At 42.9% G+C, this 21,854-nt stretch overlaps 1 protein-coding gene across 2 annotated transcripts in view; it reads right to left on the bottom strand.

The window, feature by feature from the left end:
• ROBO4 (roundabout guidance receptor 4) overlaps positions 1-18,628 on the bottom strand; it is a 70,088-nt gene extending 51,460 nt beyond the window's left edge. The window contains exons 1-2 of one of the 2 annotated variants that reach the window (XM_075190392.1): positions 18,128-18,628; positions 2,179-2,481 (exon numbers count right to left, since the gene is read on the bottom strand). In XM_075190392.1, coding sequence (XP_075046493.1) covers positions 2,179-2,481; positions 18,128-18,305 — 481 coding nt within the window. In that variant the 5' untranslated portion in view covers positions 18,306-18,628. Of the gene's footprint in view, positions 1-2,178; positions 2,482-8,777; positions 9,016-18,127 lie in introns of those variants that run through there. The other variant, XM_075190393.1, reaches the window with a different exon arrangement.
• Between the last annotated feature and the right edge of the window lie 3,226 nt (positions 18,629-21,854).

The following is a 21,854-nucleotide window of genomic DNA, read 5'->3' as shown; positions in this document are numbered from 1 at the left end:
GAGGACTTTGACAAGACACCGGGGGTCATTTCATGGGCCGGTACAATCACATCATGTATGGGCACATCACGGTACACATATGGGATTTAGATGCTGATAGGTGGCATACGATGGCTGCAGGTCACACTGTATAAGTGTGGGGTACGTTATTCCTTTGATAGTTATTGTGATAACTAATATACCGACAAAATAATACAGAACAGTAAGAGTCCGATATGAATTAAATGTAGACTTACTATAAACAGACACAAGATCTGCGACCCGCCTGCTTTCAATTCCGAATACATTAAATGTCGGCACTTCACATTTACATCACATAATATAGCGACATTGGGATTTCCTCATTTAAAGCGACAATGCCGGGTCCCGGCAACTGTGCAATATAAAGTAAGGGTTAGGGTTAGGCGCCGGGACGTGACATTGCCGCTTTAAGCACACCCACAGCGCGCAATACGCGATTCTGATATTTATTATAAATCTGGGGGGTGGGCTAGTCATTGCTGATATGGAGAAGACCTTTATCACTGGTTAGACCAGGCTTAGGCAGCTTGTGACACCAGCTGTGGTGAAACTACAAGTCCCAGCATGCACCACCATTTTTTGGGACTTGAGGTTCCAGCACAGGTATAGGCCAAAGGTTGTCTATTTCTGGGTCAGAGGACACTCGTGTACTGAAAGAAGTACTGTGTAAAGCAAATATGTAAAGAACGCTATGGAACACAATAATGACACATAACACAATAATAACACAGAACACAATACCGACACGGAACACAATACCGACACGGAACACAATACTCGCACCTTTTATTCTGCACATCGTATCCTTTATAGAGACACCAAATATATGCACTTTACTGGAGGTGTGGTCTCTATTCTGGGTCATAATATTATATATTTTTGTGTGTCTGTGATTTTTTTTTAGTTGTATTTTGTACCTTTATTAACAAAAAGTTATTGTAATTTTTTTTCTAAGCCATGTGTTATCAATTTGCCTAAAACAGAATGTGGAGTGAAGCTCTTCCTCTGTGTTATTAATGTGCAGGTCGTTGTGTGTCCACAGGAGCAGCCATGACTCCCTTTGTGATAACCCTCCATTCGCTCCATTCACTCATAGACAACACTATCGGCTAATTTATGGTAATACCAGGTACCTGTCGTCTGCTGCACCTTTATACTCGGGAAGACTCCGCAGTAAAACCAGCGGCAGCATCAACAATAAAACAGTACAAATTGGTCTATTTATTACATCACGATGATAAGTGATGTAATGATCCTAAGACGGCGTTACCAGAGCAGGTATGACTGCAGTACAAGTACCACCGCCATATTTGTCAAATAGGCTTTTCCAATGTTATTATAACTGAGGAATTATTAAGGGAAATTCAAAGATTAGGTGTGTGTCTGTAACTTTATTTGTCTCCTCTCTAAAGGGGTTAAAGTGGACAGGCAAAGATCCTTGGGTACGCCCAGATTGTATCCTGTTGGAGGTCACTTAGGCCACATTATAAATTTCCCTGGCGGCCTACGCTAGGTGGGATCACATTAGCCTAATTTATGTAATGGCAGAACCCGCCTCCCTACAAGTCAGGCTTTGGTTTCGGGACACGCACCACCCTTAAGGGCAGATTTGTTGACTGTGTTCCGTTAGTCCAGCAGGGACGCAGGTTCTCGAATGGTTATGATAAGGGATATCCACGTTTTGATAAGGGTGTTCCCGGGTGAAATTGTTCCCCATTTCTTTATATCAAGAGGGTAAATGACCCTCACCGTGATATGATGGGCATTGGTCCTGCCCGAACTGTTTATCATATTATCCTCCACCATAAACTGTTTGTATTTTAATAATTTCCTTTTTTTGCCAAGCTCTGGTTTTGTGACTTTTGCTTATTAGTAGGTTTGTAAGAAGGGATGTTAAATGGGGGACTTATCATTATGTGAGAACATCAACCGTTTTATTGCCTGCGGTAACGAACTCTATCGATGGTGAAAACTCAATTTTTTGGATGGCAACAGTACTCGTCGACCTTTTATAAATAGACCTTTTGTCTGCAAAATTGTATCAACACAAAATAGCTATTGATTATAGAGTGTAAAGATAAGTTTACACATTAATATAAAATATTCAGACGTGTGATAAGAGCGTGTCTTTATGCAGCTCTGCATCGGTTTTCTTACCAGCGATGGAGAGAGACGCGTTTCTGCTGAGCGCGGTACCCAGGCGATTTGTAGCCAGACAGGTGTAAACCCCCTCATCAGACTTCCCTTTAATTTGATAGAAGAACAGAGATCCGCCCAGGATGAGCGAGCTGCGCGATGTAGACAAGTCCACGTACTCTCCGTTCCGGCGCCACTCTATGCTGGGTTCTGGGTTCCCTTCAGCGCGACAGTACATGGTGCCCGGCTGGTCTCTCCGTACCACCAGGTCCGAAGGGTGCTCGATGATACGAGGCGGAAACTCATCAGAGCGGGATTTTGGACCTAAAAGACAGTAACATTATCTTATTATTAATCATTATCATCACCGTGCCACAAGATCACGATGGAAATCTCTACGGGAAGACGTGAATGTAGCGTTAGGTGGTCTCAGGGTGATCAGCCACAATTACTCCCACAGGAAAATATTCCACTCCACTGGGACGAGATAGTGTTTTCATTACACATAGTACAAGCCTGTAAATTTCATCGGTGCTAAAAGAATGACATGATCAGCATATTTTTTCAGTTCATGTTCTCCCACTATGTCTATTTGTCTATATTCATACATTATTAGGTGCCCATACATTCCAGAGCAGAGGGTCTGTACACTTGTCATAATGCAAAGTGTGACTCACGAGTGTCTGATTCACACTTTGGGCATCTCTAAGGTATGTGATTTACTGTCGTATCACTGGCACCAGCTACAGGTCGGGTGTAAGTGCTGATTACTAATGATGACGGCTGACGGCTGTTTATGCAGCTAGAACATGTGTTTGCAAACAGGAGCAACTGTAAAAATGTATTTTATATACAGTAGACATTAATAACATCATGAATAAATGGGGAGGTGGGATTTTTTCCAGGTGACATTAATTTAACTTTTTTCTGTGTGCTCTTTATGAATTGATATTCCATATATGTATTGGACGTATCCTATGTATCTTACTGCTACGTCTCAGAGAAACACTTACTCATCAATTACTATACAATATGTTTTACATACATTGTTCCTAGGATCCATTATGTATCAGAGAAATAGTTCATTAGTTGAAAGATTTAGGCTGGGTACACACTATACAAAATTTCTCCTAATGCAATATTGTTAACGATTTTACCAACAATTAGATAAAAAAAAGAAAGGTCCAGATCAGAATGCTGATTCCTGTGTACACACTATACACGTTGTACACAATTTACCCTCATATCTGTGCTCTTCATCATAACCATCGGCTGAAAAGATGATGACTTTGCACGGAGTTAGTATTTATTATATATTATAGGATTAGAATATGTCACCCCGAGTTATATAAGAAGATCGATGTCTTTGGGGTCATGGTCAGCTCTGGAGGGTGAGGACACCGTCATATCGGTCACATTGTAATCTACATTTGTAAACAATTACAACCAAGTACAATTCGTATGAATTGTTCAAATGCTCTGGATGAAGGCAATAGTGGTCTGTTTTGGGACCAATGCAGTTTAATTCTTTTTATAAATGATGTAGATGCTGAAATAAACAGCACTTTGTGTTTGTAGATGATATACAATGGTGTAATGGAATACTGAGTCCATAAAAGACGTCTTATCCTCACAAGGGTACTTAGAGATTGGGCAGCTACCAAGCCGTGGATAAGGTACATTTGGGGTGGGTGAAGGACAGCATTTACCAGACATAATGAAACTAAACCGTGCGGTATTTTAGGAGAACAACATAAATGTTTATATTAATAAAGATACAGCTTCCACAGTGCACGTTTCCGGGGGCAGACAGATTTTACAAGGATGTATCCCAAGTGCTGGAAGTGGTTAATTAATGACCTCTGATAATAATTGAGTAGACAGAAGTGCTGGTAGATTATTTTTTCCTATATGAATATATCTGTATGAAATGCCAGGAACGCGGTTAGCAGGAAGAGGTTCCGGAAAGGACAGGACACAAAGGGACACGATGACAGTCACTTCCTGGAAATGACTTTGGTTATATTTAGAGCTTGGCAGTCTGTGTGTTTACTGGACACAGACAATGGCAGGAAATAAATATTGTGATGCTGAATAGCACATTGTAAATAACATTATATTACAGGTTGTACCTGCCTGGTGTGTATTGGGCCTCTCCTGCAGTCGCTGATTCCACCCACCCTTACCTGTACTGTAAAATCTCCCAAAAATGCTATTTTATGTATTAAACCTTTAATCTTGCACTGGCCCCTGTATAATGACAGCAAGCAGATGACTGGGACAATTATAGGGGTTCTGCTGTAAGATACAAATCGCACCTGGCAAACGGGACTGGTCTTATTCATTCTCTCGTCCCTTACACAAGGCAAAAACGGCTCTCCATATGTTATGGAACTACCCACTCCCAGCATGCCGTTCATCCCACAGACAGTATCCAAAACAGTGGTTACACGATACTTTAAACATTACGTATATGCTGATATAATAGCAGGCACTTGGATTAAAAGTTATTACTTAAAACATTATTCAAGTTTTGTAAAGTTTCCTGCTTGGAGCCATGAACTAGCACAGTACCTGTAATCATCAGCTACCAGGAGCCAGGAACTAGCACAGTGCCTGTAATCATCAGCTACCAGGAGCCAGAAACTAGCACAGTACCTGTAATCATCAACTACCTGGAGCCAGGAACTAGCACAGTGCCTGTAATCATCAACTACCTGGAGCCAGGAACTAGCACAGTACCTGTAATCATCAACTACCTGGAGCCTGGAACTAGCACAGTACCTGTAATCATCAACTATCTGGAGCCAGGAACTAGCACAGTGCCTGTAATAATCAGCTACTTCGAGCCAGGAACTAGCACAGTGCCTGTAATTCTCAACTACCAGGAGCTAGCACAGTGCCTGTAATCATCAACTACTTGGAGCCAGGAACTAGCACAGTGCCTGTAATCATCAACTACTTGGAGCCAGGAACTAGCACAGTGCCTGTAATCAACTACTTGGAGTCAGGAATTAGCACAGTACCTGTAATCATCAGCTACTTGGAGCCAGGAATTAGCACAGCACCTGTAATCATCAGCTACTTGGAGCTAGGAACTAGCACAGTGCCTGTAATCAACTACTTGGAGCCAGGAACTAGCACAGTGCCTGTAATCATCAGCTACTTGGAGCTAGGAACTAGCACAGTGCCTGTAATCAACTACTTAGAGTCAGGAACTAGCACAGTACCTGTAATCATCAGCTACTTGGAGCCAGGAACTAGCATAGAGCCTGTAATCATCAACTACCTGGAGCCATGAACTAGCACAGCACCTGTAATCATCAACTATCTGGAGCCAGGAACTAGCACAGTGCCTGTAATCATCAACTACCTGGAGCCAGGAACTAGCACAGTGCCTGTAATCATCAACTACCAGGAGCCAGGAACTAGCACAGTACTTGTAATCATCAACTACCTGGAGCCAGGAACTAGCACAGTGCCTGTAATAATCAGCTACTTGGAGCCAGGAATTAGCACAGCGCCTGTAATTCTCAACTACCAGGAACCAGGAGGTAGCACAGTACCTGTAATCATCAACTACCTGGAGCCAGGAACTAGCACAGTGCCTGTAATCATCAACTACCAGGAGCCAGGAACTAGCACAGTACCTGTAATCATCAACTACCTGGAGCCAGGAACTAGCACAGTACCTGTAATCATCATCTACTTGGAGCCAGGAATTAGCACAGTGCCTGTAATAATCAGCTACCTGGAGCCAGTAACTAGCACTGTGCCTGTAATCATCAGCTACTTGGAGTCAGGAACTAGCACAGTGTCTTTAATAAGCAACTACTTGGAGTCAGGAACTAGCACAGAGCCTGTAATCATCAGCTACTTGGAGTCAGGAACTAGCACAGTGTCTTTAATCAGCAACTACTTGGAGTCAGGAACTAGCACAGTGCCTGTAATCACCAATTGCCCGGAGCCAGGAACTAGCACAGTGCCTGTAATCATCAACTACCTGGAGCCAGGAACTAGCACTGTGCCTGTAATCATCAACTACCTGGAGCCAGGAACTAGCACTGTGCCTGTAATCATCAACTACCTGGAGCCAGGAACTAGCACTGTGCCTGTAATCATCAACTACCTGGAGCCAGGAACTAGCACTGTGCCTGTAATCATCAACTACCTGGAGCCAGGAACTAGCACAGTGCCTGTAATCATCAGCTACTTGGAGCCAGAAACTAGCACTGTGCCTGTATATTCACCAGCTGCCCAGAACAATAAATGAGAACGGTGTCTGTATCGACTGACTGCCTGGAATTGGGGACTACCACAGTGCTTGTAATTATCAGCAAACTGGAGCCATAAACCTGTACCTGTAATTATCAGCTGCCCAGAGCCATAACCTAGCACAGCGTCTGTATCCACTGAACCTATATCCCCACCACCAGCTACAGTGATTATTCTGCTGTCTTATGTATCCAGTGTTCCCAGCACCTGTTACATTGTAAGCTGATTTGGGCAGTTCACCTCTATACCATCTGTTTCATGTCATTGTATGTAATTTGTCTATATCACAATCACCTTAATGACAGCGCTGCATAGTATGCCGGCACTTTATATATAAAAGATATAGTAATATATTATTAATATTATTAGCGTTATTGGATTTATTTCAACTTCATTTTCAACTTATTTTCAGTCAGATATATGATCATACATCTTAACAGAGACAAATTCATTGGCATATTTAGCCTGTGAGCTGCCATCTTGTCCAATGTCACCTCAAATCAATGTGACGGCTCCCCGCGTATTACAGGCGATGGTAAAGAGCTTGGCTCAGTCAAGCAGTAAAATGAGTGATAGCCTCTTCTCAGCACAAGGAGGTGTACAGAATACCCCCAGGAGCATTAATATAACCTGGCACACTGGAAAATGTCATTGTGTCCTATAGAAACTAGTCAGGGGTCTGTACATTTATACCGCACTAAAATTACAGACAGTTAGGGGCTGGCACTCTAAGTGGTTAGCACTTCTGCTTTACAGCACTGGGGTCATGAGTTCGATTCCCAACCATGGCCTTATCTGTGTGGAGTTTGTATGTTCTCCCCGTGTTTGCGTGGGTTTCCTCCGGGTGCTCCGGTTTCCTCCCACACTCCAAAAACATACTGGTAGGTTAATTGACTGCTATCAAATTGACCTTAGTGTGTGTGTGTGTTAAGGAATTAGACTGTAAGCTCCAATGGGGCAGGGACTGATGTGAGTGAGTTCTCTGTACAGCGCTGCAGAATTAGTGGCGCTATATAAATACATGATGACGATATTCCAGCATGGACTATATTGCTGGTATTTCTTGAATCACAAGCACATGCATATCCTTATTTACACACTTTTGTTGTATTGGGCAGCGGTCATTCCATTATACTGGGATGAACATAGTGGCCACACCAGGGGTCTTCAACCTTGGGGGTGGGGGACGTGTCTCACAGCCATGCGCCGACTAGCCGGGGGCTGGTATCCACAATGACAAGGGGATGTTACGCTCTGTGTTATAACTTCCATGGATGGATTGTAGTTGTGCATTTGCTAATTGTGTATAATTGTCACACCAGGCAGATGTGCCGCTCACACAACACAACAGTGGAGCAGAGGAGGGTTACGTTTAGCCCTGGGACACAAAGAATCCACCAAAATGACTTCACAGCTTTGTCATGTAATCAGACACTAAACAAAATGTTACAAAACTAATTATCTGCAAATTAGTTTGTTAAATGGAAAAAGCAAATTAAAAATCGTAACAGTAGTAAGTGTTTGTTTTATAATATCATTGCACATAGGCCTGACCTGACGGGACATCCAGCATACATGATGCTTTATTCATATGTAATAATAATGAGATAGTTACATCAATAGGTAACATTGGTTGGGGGGCTGCACACAAGACTCCTGGGTCACAATGTTTCCAGGTTTACTGCATTTAGCAATGTGGTATTTTTACTGGGATCATTTATGAAAAAGGTGTCCCAGCTTCTTGTTTAATATAACAGGATCTGCCGTTATACCTCCTGTGTTACTGTATTTAGATATTGTTTCTCGTCCTTCGTAATTATGTAGCATATTCACAATCTCACACTATTATTGGAGGAGGGGGGCATCCATATATACACTCCAAACGCAAATATAGCCAGTCATGTTCACTTCAGTCAGAAGTCATCAGCAAACTGGGAATCTCTACACTCCGAGCATTGCTGCATGTGAGTGACCACTCCACACAGCACATAATGACATGTGAGAATCTCTTCACTGCCAGCATTATATCACTACACAATGAGAACGTCTCTTCTCCAGCAGCACAGAACATCTCCCTCTGAGAGCCATCACCACCATAATTAAACTTTCTAGACTCCCAGCAGTATAGTGTGACCTAGTGTGAGAATCTCTTCACTCCCAGCATTATACAATAAGAACGTATCTTCCCCCAGCAGCACAGCACATCTCCCTCTGAGAATCTTTTCACTCCCAGCATTGTATATCTAGATCATGATATAAGGCCAGTATACGTCGTCACAAACAAATGTCCCAAATATTGGGATTCTAGACTCCCTGCATCGTATTACACCCATGAGAGTACTCACCTTGTAGCAGCTCAGTCTCTGCCGCACACACTATAATCACTAGGTAGAGACCCCAACAGGGAGACATGTCTGTCCTGGACCGCTGTCCCGAGTCACCAAAATCCTGTTCTTCCTTTCCAGGCAGCAGGTCACATTCCTGGGCTGTATGACAATGATCCCTCTGCTACCACTAAGAGTCCTGTTTCCTATTTCCTCCCAGAAAAGCTGCTGCTTGTCAGCCCGTGACCCAGGTCCCTCCCAGCACAGAGCAAGAAACAATTCAAAGTTACTGGTTAACCTCAATTTCTAAGGGTCTGTTGTGGCATCATCCCCCCCCCCCCCCCCTGACATCTATCATCGTTCCATTACTGACTGCTAGCTATTGTCCTCCTGTAACACAATAACAGCACATTTAAAGGATAGGAGGGATACTTTATAAAACACAAAAAAGATTGACATATCTAAAGGTTATCTGAAAATAAAATATTCTTCCCATACTGTTGTGTGTGTGTGTGTGTGTGTATATATATATATATATATATATATATATATATATATATATATATATATATATATATATATAATTACATTACAGACAGGACGAAACAACCTTCTGTCACACTTGGTGGTAAATTCACAAATGTAATAAGTGTTTGTAAATCTAATCAAATTTCACTGGTTCATAGGCCCCAAACATGTTTGAGGTTCAGTAACTAATAGACCCAGACTGTGGGTTTGTTTGCAGCTCACGTTCACCACCAATGTTTGCAGTTCACTTTTCTTGGTCAAATTAGTGTGTTTAATTTTTTTCATACTATTTAGATAATATTTTTAATTTATTAAAAAGTATATTAATGGGTTTTTAAAAAAATAAATAAATCTCCGAACAGTTTCAAATTCACTGTTCTACAATTCAAGAAATTCCAATGAATTCTAGAACCAAATCACCGAAGTGAAATGAAACGCAGACGCATGTGTACTAACCAGTAATACACATACTGTAGCCCTATTAGTAAATAATCATCAAACTCCACCCTTTTCATCTAAATGCTACACTTATTAACTACAGTGTATTTATATAGCGCCACCAAAATAGCACTGTATAAAGAATATTTAATTATTCCTACCTGAAGTTTTAAAGGTTTCCTGAAATTCACCTTCCCTGGTAAGTACATTAAACTCCCTAAGTACCCTGCTACGAAGTCCCCTACTTTAATCTGACACCCCCCCTCTTTCATCTATGCCCCTCTCTCCACATCCTCTCTACTGTCTGTCCGTGGCCTGATTCACAGTTGCATGCAAGTGCATTTAAGTGTTGCATGTTGTTATTTTTTTGTCTCATGTAAAATTTGTTGCACATTCGCACAGTTTCAGTCAGTATTTTGAGCAGCAGGTATCTAACATTTGCAGCCTCCTGCGTTTTCGAGAGGCGGATCAGTGCATTCACAGTACAATAACTACAGAGTTGTGTCTGAAATGTGTAAGATCTGTGCAAGTACTAAGTTGTACGTTACTTTTATCCGTATTTAGCGTTGAGGTGTACCCAGGTGCAACATGGTAGAGATGTATTTAGCTTGAGTAGGTTCATTTTAGCATATTTACATAAATCACCACCTTTATGTTCTAGCAGAGAAACAAGCTGGGAGGATGTTTCATATCAAGAAGCCAAAGAACAAAGTCATCCTTATGGTATATAGTATCCATAGTACAGAACAAGCGCTATTTATCCTCTGTATCGCCTTAGAGCTAGTGAGCAAAGCTCTCTCATGGTCTGTTACATGGTATTGTTGTGATAGCACGTCCTAAGTGTACAGCCCTGCAGAATATGTTGCCACTATGTAAATAAAGGATGCTGATGAAATTCTCTACACACTGCAGTAAGGTTTATTAGGAGGGAAGAAAAAGAGATCCTATCTCATTACACAGACACAAGTTAAATCAAAGCTGGTCAAATGTATTCATCACGTTTAAGTGCTTGCTCACACCTATCAGCTGTAAGTGTGCTTCTCAGCTGCCAACCGCATTACAAATGGGATGAATGGTTTATTATGGGCTAATTGCAACTGTTCCATTTTAAAATTTGAACATTGCACAAGAGCTCTCTCATGCGCTATCGCACGAATCCTGTACCATAGATTGTACTGGTAAGAGAGCAATGCATGGAAAGCGCATGAAAAAATGTTAGAAATGCATCGATGAAATGGTCTAAAGTTGCGCTTGTTGTGAGGCTCTTTACCCATTTACCAGTGTGTATGTGTGCACGAGCTATGAATGGTGTGCACAGTGTACTATCATATACCCGGCTGCTATAAATATGTTTACTGTAATCATCTGATCCCCACTTGTAGAAATCAATGACTGGAACATGGAGATCAAAGCTCTGTCTAATTAAAGGAGAGAAACTAAACACAGGCCCGGGACACACAGTGTGCTGCAGATCAGACACACCGACAGTGTACACATCAATCATTTCTTGCAGGATGATTGCACTTGTAGCAAAACTGCTTGTTTAAATGCCTGTAATCTGATTTCATGATGAGATGATCATTTAGTAAATAAACTCTAATAAATCGGGAGGGAGGGAGATTAGTGACTAGAATGTGCTGTTTATTTCTGTTATCTCTACAGGACACATTAGGTGATGAGCTCTTATAATAGATTTGCTAGAAAAGCCCTAAGAAGTGAGAATTATAGCTACTGTCTTAGAACGATCCTATTTATACACATTGTAGACTAACCATGAGCAATTAGCCAACAACATCCCTGAGAAGGCGGCCTCTGAAATCCACAAGAGACATCACTGATACCTCCCAACACTGAACCAGATCCAAATTGGAACAAATTTTGTGCCACCGCGCATGCACACAAAAGGAGGTGTGGTCACATAGAGGGGGCGGTGGTTGGGCTCTAGACCACCCCCCAATCCATCTCCCTCCCCCTAAAAAGGAACTGAGAACGCAGCCTATCCTGTCACTAGGAACCAGTGACATCACTGAGAGTGCAGCCTATCCAGTCACTGGGAACCAGTAACATCACTGATAATGCAGCCTATCCAGTCATTAGGAACCAGTGACATCACTGAGAATGCAGCCTATCCATTCAATAGTGACCAGTGACATCACTGAGAGTGCAGCCTATCCATTCAGTAGGAACCAGAGACATCACGGAGAATGCAGCCTATCCTGTCACTAGGAACCAGTGACATCACTGAGAGTGCAGCCTATGCAGTCACTAGGAACCAGTGACATCACTGAGCGTGCAGCCTATCCATTAACTAATGACCAGTGACATCACTGAGAATGCAACCTATCCATTCACTAGGAACCAGTGACATCACTGAGAGTGCAGCCTATGCAGTCACTAGGAACCAGTGACATCACTGAGTGTGCAACCTATCCATTCACTAGGAACCAGTGACATCACTGAGAATGCAGCCTATCCACTCACTAGGAATCAGTGACCTCACTGAGAATGCAGCCTATCCACTCACTAGGAACCAGTGACATCACTGAGAGTGCAGCCTATCCATTCACTAGGAACCAGTGACATCACTGAGCGTGCAGCCTATTCAGTCACTAGGAACCAGTGACATCACTGAGCGTGCAGCCTATCCAGTCGCTAGGAACCAGTGACATCACTGAGAATGCAGCCTATCCACTCACTAGGAACCAGTGACATAATTGAGCGTGCAGCCTATCCACTCACTAGGAACCAGTGACATCACTGAGAATGCAGCCTATCCACTCACTAGGAACCAGTGACATCACTGAGAGTGCAACCTATCCATTCACTAGGAACCAGTGACATCACTGAGAATGCAACCTATCCATTCACTAGGAACCAGTGACATCACTGAGAGTGCAGCCTATGCAGTCACTAGGAACCAGTGACATCACTGAGTGTGCAACCTATCCATTCACTAGGAACCAGTGACATCACTGAGAATGCAGCCTATCCACTCACTAGGAACCAGTGACCTCACTGAGAATGCAGCCTATCCACTCACTAGGAACCAGTGACATCACTGAGAGTGCAGCCTATCCATTCACTAGGAACCAGTGACATCACTGAGCGTGCAGCCTATTCAGTCACTAGGAACCAGTGACATCACTGAGCGTGCAGCCTATCCAGTCGCTAGGAACCAGTGACATCACTGAGAATGCAGCCTATCCACTCACTAGGAACCAGTGACATCATTGAGCGTGCAGCCTATCCACTCACTAGGAACCAGTGACATCACTGAGAATGCAGCCTATCCACTCACTAGGAACCAGTGACATCACTGAGAGTGCAACCTATCCATTCACTAGGAACCAGTGACATCACTGAGAGTGCAGCCTATCCAGTCACTAGGAACCAGTGACATCACTGAGAGTGCAGCCTATCCAGTCACTAGGAACAAGTGACATCACTGAGAGTGCAGCCTATCCACTCACTAGGAACCAGTGACATCACTGAGAGTGCAACCTATCCATTCACTATGAACCAGTGACATCACTGAGAATGCAGCCTATCCAGTCACTAGGAACCAGTGACATCACTGAGAATGCAGCCTATCCAGTCACTAGGAACCAGTGACATCACTGAGCGTGCAGCCTATCCACTCACTAGGAACCAGTGACATCACTGAGAATGCAGCCTATCCACTCACTAGGAACCAGTGACATCATTGAGCGAGTAGGTGTGCAGAGCATCCGGGCCCATGAGTCAGGGGGGGTCCACCTCCAGCCCCTGCACTTGTCGGTCCAGCCTGCACACATGGGGCGTGCTCGTTGCACCACCTGGTGTCTTTCTCCAGCGGGCCACGCTGTCTAGTCCTCTCCCCCTGCTGTGGAAGAGCACGAGAGCCACGACACAGTGTCTGGAATAAGAGAGCACCGCTGGTCACCTTGTGACTTGGAGCCGCTGCATCACGTGTACTGGTGCAAGGACCGCAGGGAGAGATCCTTAAACACAGTGAAAGAGGAAGAGCGGACAGGAGATGCAGAGAAACATTAAATACGGAAGAAAATGCAGAATGACTCAATGCTCTACAGGTGTCTCTGCAGGATGTTCATGGTTAGAATCTTTGCTCATTTTTGCTCACTGCTCGTAGAGGTTATTGCTACTGTTTGACTTCATCACTAAGTGTTTTCTCCTACAATCACTGTGAGGAGCACTGATAAAGGAGAGAAGTGTCAGGGGCAGTGTGGGAAAAGGCAGGTCACTTTTATATATAATTTAGTATATTTTATTCATTGTGTTCCGAATTATGACAAAACCTTAAGTCCCAAGTGTTACGGAGCATAGACCTGTACATATCTTACCTTATTCACATATTAATATGTTATGAAATGTCATCTGCTTCTTAAATACAAGATAAACTGTATCTGTGGGACATATGTACTGTACTATGGTCTATGGAGGTGATATTGCAGCTGGAAATTTGTATCTTATCTCAGTAAGTGTGCGTGGTGTGAACAGGAAAGACGTTAATCATCTAGATGGCAAATACTTTACACCCCTGAAGACCATTCAAAGAAGAATCCAGATTGTCCTCTGTCCTTGAAAACAGGAAGTCAACGTGGCGGCCTGATAAAGCCTCGGGGCACAATGACTTGTAATAGAAGAGAAAAGGCAGGAAATATTACTACAATGAGAAGAGTTTCCAAATACAGAAATGTCGTGTCCAGTTTTAGACCCTCGTAAAAAGTGTGCATGCCGTGGGCTCAACCGCGCTGCGCTCTGCTTAAAAACATCAGGGCGAGAGGTCACAACGTCTCTCAGTGTTTATTTTGTGTTGACTCTAATTTGACCACTGCCGTCATTACATGGAAGTAGACCGTTGACTGCCGGAGGGTGTCTGACATCTGTCCAACAGCAGTCCTTATACCAGTAACTCTCAGGGATACCTACTGGTTCTAATCTGAGGGTAGGGAGGTTGTCAGTCTCTCATCTCAATAGGTGGAGCACCCCGTAGTAATCTCGGGCCAGATCAGTATATATCCCAGTTGTGTTTACATTGATTTACTCTTGTTTCCAATTGTGGTAGAATAATTTTAAGGCATCTACCACTTCTGCAGTATAATAATAATTTTATTTAGTATCATTTAGTTATATATCACCTGCATATTCCGTAGCACTGTACAGAAAATAAACATTCACATCAATCCCTGCCGCGTTGGAGCTTCCAGTCTGAATTCCCTATCACACACTAGTCAGCAACCAATTAACCTACCTTATGGGAGGAAACCCAAAGCAAACACGGAGAGAACATGCAAACTCTACACAGATGGGACTGTGGTCACATTCAAACTCATGACCCAGTACCGTGAGGTAGCAATGCTAACCACTGTGCCACTCAGTATTCCAATACTTACAACACTGTAGCCAATCCAATCATAAGAACATTTCCTGGACTGAGCAAAGTTTTATTTAATCAGAGCGTGAGACACATTAACAGAGCTGCACCAGCCAGAGTATGAGACTATTGTCAGGGTTGGAATCAACCTGTGGCCAAAGTTTGAGAAAATTCACAGCAAAAGGCAACCAACTGCCAACTGCTATAGCAATGATAGTTATATAAATCTATATGTAAAATGCATATGTATAATGAACCAACGTTTGTAAATCCAGGTATTTTATATACGATTACCATGAATAGTATAAACGATAAGTTAGTAATGTGGTATACAAAATATAAACCCAAAGAGGTAAGAGGTATTTCTCCCGGTTGCTGCCCACTTCCTAGCAAAGTGGACGGGATCGGGGGCCTCAGTGATGCAATTTGCGACACCATTACTGCTTGATCTCCAGGAGTGTTGATGATGGAAGTTGTCAAGTATGTGTTCCTTACATATCATGGCTAAATATCACCATCATCAAAGTGTGTAAATAAGGATATGCATGTGCTTGTGATTCAAGAAATACCAGCAATATAGTCCATGCTGGAATATCGTCATCATTTATTTATATAGCGCCACTAATTCCCCAGCGCTGTACAGAGAACTCATCCACATCAGTCCCTGCCCCATTGGAGCTTACAGTCTAAATTCCCTAACATATACACAGAGACAGAGAGAGAGAGAGGAAGAGACTAGGATCAGTTTGATAGCAGCCAATCAACCTACCAGTATGTTTTTGGAGTGTGGGAGGAAACCGGAGCACCCGGAGGAAACCCACACAAACATGGAGAGAACATACAAACTCCACATAGATAAGGCCATGGTCGGGAATTGAACTCATGACCCCAGTGCTGTGAGGCAGAAGTGCTAACCGCTGAGCCACCGTGCTACCCTAAATGCAAATGTATGTGATTATGCAGTGACCTATAGTGGATTTGCATACCTGCCAAATTGCAAGTCGCCGGTAGCGGGACGGATGGAGGCATGGTGACGCCCCCAGAGGGCTGCCCAAAGTTGTAAAACGCTAGGCTGACCATTTGCTACCTCCTTTTCACTCAAAAATTCCCACCCACGGGACAAACGTGTCATGGGACAGACAGCAGGATAAAGCCCTAAATTCAGGACTGTCCCACTGAAATCGGGACGGTTGTAAGGTTTGGGTTTGGTTCTAACATTCTATGAAGAAACTATGTTCTGTGCACATTGGTTAAATGAATGTACTGACACTTCCTGCATGTGTCCCATGTCTGTAACCTGCTACACACAAGGGATATGACTGTTGCAGTGATCACTTGCAAGTCTAATGCTCAACATTATAAACATATCCTTAGTCCTGCTTCAGAAAGTCTCTAACATTGGAGTGAGAGTATTTTACCGGGGATGTATTTGTAGGGGTGTTCCTTGCAATGTGAAGACCTGGGGGTAAATGTATCAAGCTGAGAGTTTTCCGGTGGGTTTGAAAAACCAATCCGATTCTAGCTATCATTTATTTAGTACATTATACAAAATGACAGCTAGAATCTGATTGGTTGCTATAGGCAACATCTCCACTTTTCAAACCCGCCGGAAAACTCTCAGCTTGATACATTTACCCCCTGGTCTCACTTAAGGGGATTCCCGTTGCCCAGAAACCCCCACAGACTGGAATCTCCCAGTTGGTGCATAAAAAAACCCTATAACACTTTGTCTGCAATCTAAGACTAATTTTTGAGGGTTATGCCTGTTTTAATAAGCTTGAGCTTCAACAAAATGGACGCTATTATTGCTGTTTATTTTTTGCCTTTAGTGCATGGTTCTTAGTTATAAAATGGATCTAGTGTTGTTCTGTAACTCGAGACAAAAAGAAAATGAAATAAAAGTGAGTAACTGTAACACTAATTGTATATTTTTATTTAATTGGATGCTACTCACTTTATATAGTTGTATTCATTTACAAAATATTATATATTGTTACACTGATATAAATTGTACTTTTCTAAAAACAATTATCAATGCGGAAAGTGTTTTGTTTTTATTTTTTGTGCTTTGTTCCGGAATCAAACATTACAGTACGTGACACAGAGCATCCACCTACACTTATATGTCTGTATTTGTGGGTGCACTAGTGTACAAAGTGGTTCAGCCACAATCTCCAGGAGAGTTTATTCACAAATGGAAAAATCTTTATTGAGAAGGTAAAAAACGGCTCTGCGGGTCTGACAGTAATCGGACTAGTTTTGCACCATGAAGTTGAGGTGTGAGGCATGATTTAATACATGCATCTTAAAGAGACTGAACAATTTAAATGACTTCAGCATATGGTTATTAAAGAAGCAATATTAAAGCCACACATAAATGTTAATCCAATAAATAAATATACATACACACACTTAACACAATCGCTTAATGAGTCCCACAAACAAGAAAAACGAAATGAAGAAGAGATGCGCACTAGCATGTCTATGTAGGTATATCAATGATAATATGCCCTGTTAACTACAGTGACATCAGTAACAGACATATGAAATATTTTAAGAAGCCAGATCCTCTGTCCCAAAGAGCGTACATTCTATGTAGCTTCTATTGTGAATGTCTTAAAAATGATTCCCCAGTCACTGATATGGTATTTTTTACTAGGCGTTTCAGGGACAACAGAGGAGAGCAGGAAGTATTCTCACACCTTTGGTAATATTAATGTATTATAGTAATACATGAGTACATCCCACAGGATGCGCTTACAGTATTAGTCATTTCTTCTGACTATAGACATTTGGGCCAGGCCCTTGGTTTCCTCAGTCAATTATGGATTTGTTTAATTTTTCTGCATTTGAACAAACTGCGGAAGGTTGTATTCTTCTCTATGTCTCAGTATCCCTGCAGTACTCGAGGAAGAAATTCCAAATATGCAACTGATGTTCCAAAGAGTTTACAACCTGTGTAGTTTCTACTGTGCTCTGATTGCTGGATGGTTTGGGTCAGACTCAGACTACCCTTGGCGGCCACTCTTACCTCTCATACGGTGCCTCCTGCTGGGTCTCTGGTGATGAAGGTGTCTGGGGTGACGGTGGGAAGTTACCAGACCACGCTCCTTATGTTCTACTGCTTGGCGGCACGGACAATAGTCCACCTGTAAACTCCATCCTAGTGTCGGCCAGACACAAGCCATGAGGAGGACAGTTATAAACATATTTATCGAGAAGTGTTCAGCGTAGTTCAGCGTATAGCTTTGGGTCAGGTAAAATAAACTCCCAAGAGACGACTCTCAAATGAAAAAGCGAAGAAGGACCTGTCTCGCGGATAAACTTGCAGTTTGTGCATCCTACCCCCTTCTGTTCAGCCTTCTGCTAAATTATTCAGAATTTGTTATTAAGGATGTTTTTCAACAGCTTTTGTTCTCTTTTTTTTACTTTCTCTTTCCTCCTCCTTTTTTTTTCATTATGAAGTTGCGGAACAATGGAGGAGAAAAGCATGCAGACCCCATGCTGGGAGAAGGGCTAAGAAGTTTAGACAGGGGCTCCTGTCTCCTCGGCATCTGTGTCATCTGAAAGTGGAGTGGTGGGGGCTCGTTTGATAGCATTTTGCACTACTCTGATATAAAGTAAACAGTGAAGTAATTTATGTTTTATTTTCGCATGAAAACTGGACTGATCGTTTTCTCCGACTTTATTTTTTTTGCCCTTTTGTCTTACGTTTCTTCTTGCGCTTTGCGAAAGTCCTGTGAAAATGCGATTTTCAACATTCCTCCACAAGATTGACTGCACAATTGAATAGCAGAGCAGCTTTGCTGACGACCGTTTCCAAACTGAATTGATTGTCCTTTGATAGTGCTTAAAGCATCTGAGGGGTCTTTGTCAAACTGGTTGAAGAAATGTGAATTTTGAAGGCAGCTTAAGACATTTCCAATTGTCGGGAAGGAACAATGCCCTCTAAATGTCCGCAATCACATTTACCACCGTAGGTTGCAATTATTTTTGAGGGGGTCACCAGTGTTGGGAAACATTCGTCGATGGTGGCAACTCTTAGCATTACCGCTTCTTGTTTCCATGTTGTGGAGCCCAATTCTTTCTCTCCTGGTGAGGTACAAACATAATTAGCTGTAAGAAATTTGTACCACTTAGTGTTCGATGTATGGACCATTTATCATCCTAAATAGCAGAACCCCTTGAATGGCTGTCAAGACTGTGCTGAAAGTGATGAAGAAACCATTTAGGGCAGAAAAACTTGGACTGTTTAGAACTGAATGATGTTTTGTAACATGGGCCAGAAGAATTGAGAAAATGTTGATTGTTTTCTCAATGAAATGACTACACAGTGTTATAGGTTTCAGTAATAATACAGTTTGCACGTGATTAGTGATGGACCATGACGTTTGGTTACATTCATTCCTTTGATGTTGGGGTGGGTTGTGCTGACCTGTTATTGGCCTTTGTAGATTATCCCCTCTTCCCCTAAATGTCTTGGCCCACCAATGTATAATAGCTACAACTCTTAGTAAAAATTGCAGGTAGAACAGATTTGGTAATGAGGTGTGTCATTTCTGGCTGTAAAGACTTATTACTAAATGTTCTTAAGTCCACTGAGTTACCCGCTATGTAACTTCTTTTGTTTGATCACTGTACGTGTATAGTAACAGTCTGTTTGTATTAATCTGATCAGTACCTGTCACTCTATAGATTTGTATAGGATCAGTTCTAACCAAGAGCTGCTGACATGGTCCTAATATGTATTCAGTTCCTGTATTGTTACGTTGCATGGTTTTATTAAAGAAATAGAAAGTCAAATTTAGCGTAACAGGAAAAGGTTGATCACTATGCAAAATATAAGGTCTTATAGCCTGTTGTCTCTATACCCATGTTGTAGCATTGTGAGTGACAGCCACTAAGTAGTAATCAGTCATGTCAGAAGTGTCACATTGTCTTCTGTTTGATCCTGTGAGTGTCCTCGCTGATCCACTGCTAGTAGACTCGGCAAATAAGCTGCTTCCTTGGTCTTGGCTTACTATTTCTTGAAGCAGCCCATCCAATCACTCATTGGGTCCTGCTGCTTGACCACAATGTGGGATATGCAGCATCCATATATCTTTGCTACTTGCCCAGACAGTATCAGGAGCCCGGCGGCCGCGGGCACCACTGCGACTCTCCTGCCTTTTCCCGGCGTCCTGGCTGTCTCCATGACGACCGGGACGTCACTTCCTGGATTCGGCCCGACCGTTGCCAGGGCAATGGCCGGACGCCGAAAATTACTGTGCTTGCTCCCCGGCAATTCAGAGCAGCCAGGCGCGCATCACCAAGCCTGCGGGCTAATTTAGCTCCCTGATTGGCCAATAGCAGTATTTAAGACAGGGAGGGCTTAGCCTCCCTGCCGGTTATAGTGTCCTGATACTCAGTTTGCTTACCTGCTCCTGTGCTGTGTTGGAGTATACCTTTTTGGATTGCTTTTCTGTGTATGACCCTCTGCCTGTTACCTGGACTCCGAACCATCGCTAGTTGCTCTGACCGTTTGGCTTGTTTACTGGACTCCGCAATTTGCCTGTGACCCTGACCTCGGCCTGCTTCTGTCCATCCGCTCCAGCCTGGGCCAGCGCTCCTGATTCCACCTGCGCTGTGGCCATCTTTGCTGAGCTTTTACTACTCTGAGTCTAAGACCTGGGGGCATCTGAGTACCTGTGAGCATATTAAGCTCTACGGGAAAGGCGGCTGTTATAGGTGAAATCTACCCTCTCTGTTCTAAAAGCTCATCTAGGTGGTCGTAGGCCATAACAGACATGGACTATTTTTTGCAGTTAAAAGTGTACTGTTATCACTATATTGTTTGGTAGACTCTAGGCTTATATGAGTGAATTTAGATGGTTCCAGGTTTAGGGATCAATTAACTAAAGAACAAAAAGCCATTTTTGCAAGAGACAGGGCTTATCCACATTTTTGTGCAGTACTTGTTCTACCTATTTGGTTATCAGGGGAGGGCTGGCAAATTTCATCCCGGGAGGACAAAACTCGACTAGGCAGCCTATTTTAAAAGAAAAAAATGCAGGTGGCCCAGTGACCCAGCCCAAGATAGCCGGTTGTGGGACCGGCCCAGGGGACAGATGCCCCCCTGCCCCCCAGCCCAGCCTGCCCTTGTCGGTTATCGCCATTTCAGTCCCACTGTGCATGTATGAGCCAGCTCACACAAATCTACAGAGACAGGCCCAGCGCAACACAATATTAACTCTTACAGCTCCTTGGCACGATCAGTCGGCTGACCTGGCGGTATCTCTTTGTAGTCTACCTGCCCTACTTGGTTAGGCATTATTTATCTTGGTTGGCACTTTCTCACTTCTGCGTATGTAGTACAGTTTTAGTATTTGTCTAGCCCAATAGTAAGTTTTCTCTTTTCCAAAATGTCGACTTGCTCTCCAACTTGGTAACAATGTTGTTTGGCCTCTGAAGAATAACAAGCTATCAGTGTAGATCACCAAACGGTTTTCCTTTTTTTCTAGGATCACCATTGGCAGTGTTTGAAGTTCTCATACTGGCTTGATCCACCATGGCTTTGCAGTTGCAGGATTGTTTCATGATCTGAAAGCGACTGCCACCCATAGGCTTTATTTACCTCGGATGGTGATAGATCCATCTGTAAACCACAAATGTTGACTTGATGCTCGTTAGGAAGTTGGTCAGTTTTTTTGTCTCTCACTCATCCTGTATTTGGCAACAATGACCCCAGTATTTGTGAGGGTCCTGTTTCTCTCTGCATC

This window comes from Mixophyes fleayi, chromosome 11, assembly GCF_038048845.1.
Source record: "Mixophyes fleayi isolate aMixFle1 chromosome 11, aMixFle1.hap1, whole genome shotgun sequence".
In the NCBI taxonomy this organism is placed as follows: domain Eukaryota; kingdom Metazoa; phylum Chordata; class Amphibia; order Anura; family Limnodynastidae; genus Mixophyes; species Mixophyes fleayi.
Note: the sequence above shows the minus strand (reverse complement) of the source record. Positions and strands in the feature narration are given on the sequence as shown.